Here is a 10000-nt window from a genome sequence, read left to right as displayed (position 1 = left end):
CTGTTCTGCATGTGATGAAGAGCCCCTACAAGAACAAAGCAGCTGAATATTTCAAGAAAACGGTGTCTGAGACGTGTATGGATAGTAAATGGAAAATGGCTTAAAAAAAATGTTGAAAGCACAAAAAATCAACAGCAGTAGTAGCAGAAGAAGAACAAGAACAAGAAAAGAATAACAAGATTAAGAAAGTAACAAGAACAAGAACGAGGGGAAGAATGAACTGAATAGAAGCAACGTTTTCAAACAGCACATCATAAATAAAGCAGCAATACCGTAAAATGTCGCTGTAGCGTAAGCAGTATAAGCACACATCACATTACCAAGGCCAGACGAAGACAGGCAATTTTCGTTCTCCCACACAAAACAGAAAGGAAAGATGAGCAATGACCTCCTTTTACATTTCCCTATTTGAGTTTGTCGTACTGCTGTCATTAAGCGCCGCGTGCTCGGAAGCCTCCCCTTTATGTGCCAGTGGTGTAGCGTAAACCACTTCCTCGAAAATCGAACGACCCCACCACTTTTGGATTGTAGTATTGGACGAAGGCAAAGTTTACATGTTAAACATCGTTGTACCTTCAGTGTCCCAATTACAATCACAAACAGACTGACGCAGGCCACACACACAGAAACATTCTGCCGCGGACAAACATGATCAGGTGCATTGGATGGTGGACACACACACACACACACACACACGTAATACTACAAACGAAACTGTTCCTCTACCCTGCGCTGCGACCGTGAAGGCTGCGACGAACTGGTGAACTGAGAGAATGGAAGGGAAAGAATGCCACGCATTAAATAAATTTTTTTTTTTAAATACGATTTAGAATAGAAAATCCTTATACCCTCTTTTTCCCATAACAGAAAAGACCGATTTTCCTTCCCTTGATATCGTGAAAACATGTCAAATTTACACTCTGAGAGACTATACGTAAACTGATACTCGTGTTTGTACGAGAGCTGGCAAGGAGCGAGGCGCGGGTAAGGGGCTGGAGCTTTGGCATGGGGAGTGAAGCAGGTGCAAGGAGGAAGCCTGGCGAGAACAAAGGGATGAAAGGTAAACGTGAGAATCAACTGAGTGCTTAAGAGGTGTGAAGAGAGAGCAGGAGGAGGTGATGGAGGTGGAGATGGAAAGAGGAAGGTAAGGATTGAAGATATAAATATTCTCCCTTCCTTTACCTTGTTTTTTTTTTAGTTCCTTTCTTTGTTTCACACCTTTCTTCCTTCCTACATTCATGCAGGTATTCACTGTCGTACCTTTTCTTTACTCTTCTTTTTTTTCTCTTCCTTCTTTTTCTTCATTCTTTATTTTCCTTTCATCTTTTTGTGTATATATATATATATATATATATATATATATATATATATATATATATATATATATATATATATATATATATATATATATATATATATATATATATATATATATTAGTCTTTCTTCTTTCATTAACGCCTTATTTCCTTTCTTCCAATCCTACTTCTTTTTTCTTCTTCCCTTCCCCTCATCCTTTCTATAACCATCTCTTTCATTTTTACTTTCTTTCTCTTTAATTCATGTCTCTCTTCATTTTACTGTTCCTTCGTACTTTTTTTTTCATTCATTGATTCCTTCTATCCCTACTAGATTTATCCTTTAATCGCACTATATGTCCCTTCTTACTATTCTTCTCCCTTTTCTTCTCAATACCTTTTTTTTTTTTTTTTCAGGCACCATTTCTCTCCCTCCAGTTCAATCATATGTTCTTTCCTTCTCATTTTCCTCCATTTCTTTCTGCCACCTTTCCTTCTCGTGCACCATTCCTTTCCTTCCTATCTTCCTGCCTTCCTCAGATCCTCTCTCCTTTCCCACACGCAGCAGAGGGATGAGAAATGTCTGCAGGCAAGATTTAGAGGATTTCTGAGGACCTAGACTTGCGCAGCTGAATAAAATGACAAATTATGTATATGTGCGTGCTTAGCCATTAATTTATGCCTGAGCAGTTACCTTCAAGGGACGTTGTCTTCCGAGCGCTGGTGGCCATGCGGGAGTTTAGCGTCATGATCAATCACAGCCAGACTAGAGACGCGGGAGGTGGAATTGTTACCGGTGAGAAAAGTGTAAGAGGCAGACCAGTAATTGTGAACGACTCTAGGTAGGAAAAAGGGAGTCCGTTGTGTAACTTAATCATTCACTCACTTATGTTAAGACTGTGAGATGTATAAAATGTAAATGCAAGTTCGATAATTTACTACAGTTGAGAAAATTTATTATGAAGGATCCCTGCGAAAAAAAATAAAATAAATAAATAAAAATAAATAAATAAAAAGTCATTAACCTAACCGTTCACTCACATGAATAAAGACTTAGAGAGGCATGAAATATAAATATGCACAAGTTCAACAGTTTACCACATCAGAAAGAAACCTTTGAAAACTGTACCATTCACTCAAATAAATTAAGACTTATAGAGGAGAGGTATAAAATATAAATGCAATCTCAATAATAATAATAAGAGATGTTTTACTTGAGGGCTTCTTAAGATAAATTGGAGGAAGAGGGGAGGAGAAGCAGGAGTGTGGCTTGGAGTGGAGAAGGAGAGACACTGGAGGAGGGAGGAAGGAGGCGTGGAGGAGAAAGGTGGAAATTAAAGGCATTTTGAGTGTGGGAAGCGATATGACAACACTGGTCGTAAGAAAATGAAAACCGAAGGAGGAGGAGGAGGAGGAGGAGGAGAGAACAAAAATATGAGAGGAAGAAGAAACGTTGACGGTGTTAGAGAAGAAGAAGAAGAAAAAGGAAAAGAAGAAGAAGAAGAGGAGGAGGAGAAGGAGGAGAAGGAGGAGGAGAGAACAAAAATATGAGAGGAAGAAGAAACGTTGACGGTGTTAGAGAAGAAGAAGAAGAAAAAGGAAAAGAAGAAGAAGAAGAGGAGGAGGAGAAGGAGGAGAAGAAGGAGGAAGAAGAAAAAGAGGAGGAGGAGGAGGAGGAGGAGGAGAAGGAGGAGGAGGAGGAGGAGGAGGAGGAGGAAGGAAGGAACATAAGAAAAACGAGGGAGAGAGAGAGAGAGAGAGATAGGGGGGGGAGAGGAGAGAAACAGCAGCAGCAGGAGGTGAAGGAAACAAAGAAAAGATGGAGAAGAGGAAGAGGAGGAGGAGGACGAAAACGACGAAGAGAAAGAAGCAGACGAATAAGATAAAAATAGAAGCAGAAGAGGCAAGGCAACAGCGGGAGGTGAAAGAGACATCCATGTTACTGTTTAATCCGATTTTATGAACCTACCGTAAAATAAATACACTCTCTGGATGTTTCCTCCTTTTGCTTCCCGTGGGCAATTTGGAGGCTGTCGCAGGGAAGGCTGTTGTGGTGTGTTGGCGGGCCGGGACAGCTGGGTGGCGGTGAAGTGTCCGGCGCACGTGGGGATGCTACTCTATTGCTTGTTGGTGCCAGATCAGTTTTGTACTCCTGTTTGAAGAGGATCATCTCCATTTGACGTGGAATTGCTGGAAAGAGAAGAAAGAGGAGGAGGAGAAGGAGGAGGGAGACCAAGAAAAAAGAAAAGGAAGAATGCAAGATACTAGCGAAACAAAATTTTAATATATTAGGGGCAGACAAATTCACATGTTGTTTATAGAAGAACACGTGGAGGAGTAAGAGAAAGAGAGGCTAGAAAGGGGAAGAGAAAGAACACAATATACTAGAGAACTAGAAAAGAAATTAATGTAAATAATATATATATATATATATATATATATATATATATATATATATATATATATATATATATATATATATATATATATATATATATATATATATATATATATATATATATATATATATATATATATATATATATATAAGATCAAGAAAGTTCCCAACGTTGTCAATAGCAGTAATCGAAGAGAACAGTACCAACAGTTACAAAATGACCATGAGAACACTAGAAAAAAAAGGTTCGAAAAAAAGTAAAGAACAGAACGTGCGCGTATGAAAACAAGCGAAGAACAAGTGGCTGGCATGACGCAAATGGCTAGTCACGGAATAACGAAACAATAACATCACACCTAGCAATCTCGTGGAGCTCGTTACGGCAACACACAGATCAAAACGCAGGTAAGAGTAATGAACTTACGTCAACCGGAACAGGAGACAGAAAAAAGGAGGTTGTAAAAATATTAACAAAACTCTTTCTATAAAATTATGAAATATGAACATCCTAAAGCAACGCCAGCGAAGTGAAAAGCCTTGTTCCCCAAAAAGTGACGCAAAATAGTTTCCGCCGTCATTAGTACACCTGCACCTTGCCGCACGTGTCGCCCGCAAGGAAGGTGAAAGGTGACACGCTCAGGGTGACGCGCGCGGGAGTTTTTACGTAAGTAGATACCATTCACCATCCCAGAGAGAGAGAGAGAGAGAGAGAGAAGCGAACAGGGACAGAAAGATTAACAGACAGATAAACAGTAGAGACAAGATAACAATGTGAGATATCTTGAAATCTATGGAATACTACGTCTTCCTATACGTATATATAACATTAGCTTGATTACTGAGAAGACAGTGACTAAATATAAATCAAAGTAGTAGCATGAGTGACAGAATCTATATGCGTCGTGAACTCTGTCATTACTCCATTGCTCTGTTTTTTTTTTTTTTTATGCTACAATTGTATAACTTTCCACATGACATACACTATTCATCTGATACACTATTCATCTGACATTTTACAGCAACCACGGAACGGAATATTACGGTATACTTTCCCAGTCCTCGTTCTCGGCACTGCCACCTTGATAACACAGTGAAGTATATTATTAGCTAAAGCCAAACTCCTTGAAAACCTCTCAGTGCAGACAAAGAAACCGCCAAGCTGACCATCCGTGTCCAGTGTGAGGGCAGTGATACAAATCAGTGCACAGAGGTGATTTTATTTACGTGTTGGTGTGAGAGTCAATTGTGGTGCAGGGATTGGTGGTGTTGTCTGCGTCATATTACAATTGTCAGGAACAATACTACCGGAAGTTGAGGTGTTTCATCATTGGCGAAGCGTGAAACGTGATTATGCCTTCCTAACGCTTCATTTGGTGTGATAACGATGATTAGCACGAAATGTTCAGGATGTAATATAAGCTTCCATACAAATACTAGCTAGTCGCTTTCGAATACACACACAAACACACACACACACACACACACACACACGCGCACACACGTTTTTTTTATTCAGTAGAGGAGAGTTTATCATTAACTAATTCTTGTATCAGTGTACGTATATATATTTTTATACTGAAGCATCCTAGTGGTGTTTTTTCTTGTGTCAACCCCTTATCTTCATCCCACTAGTTATGTCTCTGGTGAAGAATGCAAAGGAGAAAATCGAAAGGATACTGATTCTCTTGTACTCAACAATACCGAACAAAAATATATAAAAATCGCTATTTTTTTCTTACATAATTACCTGCACCCTAGTAATTGACGTGTGACATATAGCCTGGCTTTTATATGGACCAGTCTTTTTTTATCTATTTTTCTGTTCCTCTTAGTATTTACGGATGGATGTCTGCCAGCATCAAGCCGTCATCTGATAATTAAGTCATTCTCCCCGAAACTTCTTCACGCTGCTTCCCAAACTTGGACGGAGCGATATTAAATTGTTTCATCGCATTATCCCGCTTAGGTTGATTCCGTTATTAAGCGATACCGCAGCTTGTCCTCTTCAAGTCCAGTCCTGCTCGTAATTTCTCGCGTGATATATTTTGCCGCGACAACGAGTGTCCTACAGCGTGCCTTCAGGATAGCGGAGAAGTTTGCGTCCTTGTGTATTTCAGCAGATCACATTCACATTTTTCTGTATTAACTTTCACGTCTTCTGTATTAACTTTCACCGCTACAAGACACGTCATTCTTTAAGTAACCACTCCGGGATGTATCTTTTGTTCTGCAGCCACGTCTAAATACTTTACTGGCTAAATATTGGAAAGGCTATTCTTTTATTTATTTTTTTCTCGTAGATGTTTGAAATTATTTTAGGCAGTGCTTTCTGTGCACTGAATTGTTGTATACCGCAGTAAATGTTTAAATTATTAAGTGCTGAAATTAAGCTGGTGTTGTTATTGTGTACGTGTATTCAGTGTAAGTTTGGATAAAGTATGTATGATTAGAATTATTCATGTTGCTGGAATACAGAATTGAATTTATAGCAGGAATGTGGAATTATAGATATGGGTAGAATTACATGAGTGGATGAAATATACACAAAGGTGGAATTCACTCAGTTTTTTTCTGATATGCTAAGCAACGTAAAGTAATTTTGTTTTGTTTTTTCCACCGATTCATACAACCAAGATTACAATTATGGAAGTACTGACTGGCATAGTCTGTCACGATAAAAAGAAAAAAAAGAGTTCCCTGATAGATGGAAAGAAAAACAAAGACAAAGAAAATTAAAAGAAAAAAAGAGAAAAAAAATAGAATTAAGAAGAGAACGAGGAGAAAGACAAGAGGGAATAGAAATAGAAACTTAATAATACTGAACTATATGTAGTATTCAATTGACCTTTACTGATGTACAAAAGAGAAGGAGAAGAACAGTGAGTAAAAATAGGAGCTTAATAATAGTGTATATGTTGTAGTACTGAACTGATCTTTACTCTTACTCAGCCTGCACTGTCCCCCCCACCCACCACCCCTTACCCCTTCAATGTGCATGGCCGACACTGACTGCAGCATAAGAAGTGTGTTAATCTCAGCTCACATGTCACCTTGTCCACTGGTGGCACTCGTGGAATGTTTAATGGTTTGCTTGGACATTTCGACAGAACTTCCCCAGGTTGCGTTTTCTTTGCTGCCCGGTGCGGGAATTAGATGTTTGTGGTGAGCAGGTGTTGATTTACAAGATTCGTGCTTCGTTGATACTGTCCTCCTTCTTCTTCTTCTGTTTCTCCTCCCTCTTTTTTTTCCTTTTTGTCCTCCTCCTACTTTTCTTTTTCTATTTGTTTTCTTTATTTTCTGCTTCTTTTCAATTTTGTTTTTGTTTTTTTTCTTTTCTTTTCTTTTTCCTCCTTTGTATTTTCCTCTTATTTCTACTCCCTCTTCTCTTCCTTCTCCTCGTCCTTCACTTCTTTTTCTATTTCTTTCTTTTTTTTTCTTTTCTTGTCATTTTTTCTTCCTCTTTCTTCTTATTTCTCATCTTCCTCCTCTGATTCCTGACAAGAAGCACATTGTATACCAGACGTCTCGAGATTCATGCATGACCCTGAGTTTTGTCAATAAATCGAAGAAGAAATATACTTCAGAATCTTATGAAATGTCTTACCGCTTCACCAAATCCACGAACAGAAACAACAATTTGCTCGATCCTGCGAAGCTCGATAAAAGAAAGTGTAAGAATAAGATTTTTTTTTTATAAGAATATGGATGTGTTGAAAATATTGATAGTTGTCATTTATAGTGGAATGCGAAGTAGATGAGTGAATGAAATAAGTACATATGTGTAGATAGAGAAGTCACTTGAATAGACAAATAGTTAAGTCACATGAACTAATCACACAATCCTGAATAAAAAATAAAATTGTGTAAACGAGTAGATAACTCATAATAGATAAATAAATAGAACAGATACAGAAGTCAGATAAATAGAAGGATACCTAAATAAAAACAAACACAAATTAACGAAACAAAACAAAACAAAAACAAGAAACATTAAAAACCCTTCAAATTCCAACAGACGAAGGGCGAACACATGCACCACAGCTACACTCAGGCAATGACACCAATGACGCTTCACTAATCAAGATGCCAACACTCAAGAAGAACCAGTGGCCGTGACATTACCGACTCCTGACTAATACACTGGCGGCCCGCAACACGTGACACCTGACGGCCCTGCAGTGAGGGGCGGGGTGGGGAGAGTGGAAAGGCCTGGCGTGTGAGAGAGGGTGGAATCTCTCTCTCTCTCTCTCTCTCTCTCTCTCTCTCTCCCTCCTCGTACTTTTGTTGCCCCGCGCTCAACTTCGGTGCACCGCCACACAGACGCGGCTGAATTACAGAAGCGACGTAAAATCCAATTCCAAATGAGACTTGTCCAGTTGCTACCATGGTACTGTCTACTTCTGGGACTCACTATCTGTATGAGGTGCCCCGTCACACAAGTAAGCGGCTTTATTGGGGCAGGAGGACACGGAGGATAAAGAAGAAGAGGAGGAGGCCAGAGGGTACAAAGGAAAGAGAGAAAGAGAGGGAGAGGGCAACAGTAGCAAGAGAGAGAGAGAGAGAAAAAAAAAGCACGTATATGTTATGCAATCCTCGTAAAGTGTTTTCATTATTCTTTTGGACAGGAGAGAGATAAAATTGAACGTGTGAGGGGAAGGTTTAGAGCGTGGAGGAGGGAAGTGAAGGCAAGGGCCGTGGATGGAGCATAACGAGCGAGGCGAGGACGAAAGTACAGTGAAAAGGGAACGTTGAGTCGACAGTGAAAAGTTTATTACGTGCTTTCTGTCTGTATAAAACGCTTGTAAAAATGGACTCTATACCCACGCGCGCGTGCGCGCGCACACACACACACACACACACACACACACACACACACACACACACACACACACACACACACACACACACACACACACACAGAGAGAGGTGGGGGGAGGAGGTGGTAGTATATATACAATAGGTACGTTTTTATTCTTCATTTTTCCTTTTTTAAATTTTATGTTTCTTTCCCAGACGCCAAAATGTCAGACGTACCTGCATGACAGTCACTTTAATATTTCCTTCCTGCGAGCTTCGTGTCAATTTAGGGAAAAGTGTCTTAAACGCCACAGCTTTTCCTGCATGAGTGCTTGTAATTTCAACGTTTACGGGGCTAAATGAACACATGCTTGCACACGCACACACACACACACACACACACACACACACACACACACACACACACACACACACTGAATTCTAGACGAGGTGCAGGAAATATTTTCTCTTTCAATGTTATTTTTTTCCCTTCAGAGTGACGTGACGTGTACATAAAACCAACACGTTATCAGGAAAGGAAAAGTTATCTCCTTTTTCCTCCTCCTTTCCAGTCCCTTCTTTCCTACTGCTTTCGTTACCCACTTCTTTTTTTTCTTTTAATCCTTTTCCTGATTTTTTTTGTGTGTGTAATCATTACATTATTCCTTTTTTTTCTTTTATATCGTCATCAGATTCACAAATATTATGTTTAATTAATACATTAATTTCATCACTTTTTCACTCCTTTCATCAACCACTTCTTTTTTTTATTCTTTTAATCCTTTACCTGACATTCATTTTCTTATATAATCATTATATTTCTCCTCTTTATCTCGTCTCCTCATCGGATTCAAAGTCTCGAGTCTAGATGCATTAATTTCATCATTTTCCTCCTCCCCTCCTCAGACCTCGTCGAGAAGACACACACCTGGGCGTCTCCAGGATCCTTCTGACACACAGGTAAGCCCACGTGTCCATTACAAGTCGCTCAGGTAGAAATGAGGTAAGGATCAAGGCTTACCTAAGATCTGCTCCTTGTCCCTCCCCCCTTCTCTCTTTTTGTATTATTCTTTGTATTAATTATCTCTTTGGCGTCATCTGTGTCCTCTTAGTGTGTGTCTTTTCTCCTCATCCTCCTTTTTTTTTCCCCTCCTCTTCCTCCTCCTCCACCAAGAGATAGTATGCAGCCATCCTTGAGGGCTGAGGAAGGGGAAGGAGTGAAGGGAAGTGAAGAAGAGGCACAAGAAGAGTAGGAAGTTTGTGCAGGGCGTAGAGGAGCAGGTAGTGTGCAGGCTGGAGGAGCAGAGGCTTGCTAGATGAGATTACTGGGCGGAATGGGCGGCACGAGGGAGGTGCGTAATTACACCAACCAATAACTGCAAACGTAAACTTTCGGGTCGTGGCGCCTGAATTACCGCCAATAATTATCTGGCGGCAGGCGATTCCCACACCCTGGCCACCGCTTTGCCGCCGCCTGTGACTCTGACTCCCGGCCGGCAATGCAGCTCG

The 10000-nt window shown here is 40.0% G+C and overlaps 1 protein-coding gene across 9 annotated transcripts in view; it reads left to right on the top strand.

Annotated features, from left to right (window-relative positions):
- The window catches only part of LOC135096728 (uncharacterized), a 171018-nt gene that overhangs the window by 126376 nt on the left and 34642 nt on the right, over nt 1-10000 (top strand). For all 9 annotated transcript variants that reach the window (XR_010264968.1, XR_010264971.1, XR_010264967.1 and 6 more), the window contains one exon: nt 9398-9451. Coding sequence is in view for 4 of the 9 variants with exons in the window: in XM_063998463.1 (XP_063854533.1) it covers nt 9398-9451 (54 nt within the window). In the remaining 5 variants the exon portion in view is untranslated. The remainder of the gene's footprint in view (nt 1-9397; nt 9452-10000) is intronic.

Source organism: Scylla paramamosain, unplaced genomic scaffold (genome assembly GCF_035594125.1).
Source record: "Scylla paramamosain isolate STU-SP2022 unplaced genomic scaffold, ASM3559412v1 Contig6, whole genome shotgun sequence".
Lineage (NCBI taxonomy): Eukaryota > Metazoa > Arthropoda > Malacostraca > Decapoda > Portunidae > Scylla > Scylla paramamosain.
Note: the sequence above shows the minus strand (reverse complement) of the source record. Positions and strands in the feature narration are given on the sequence as shown.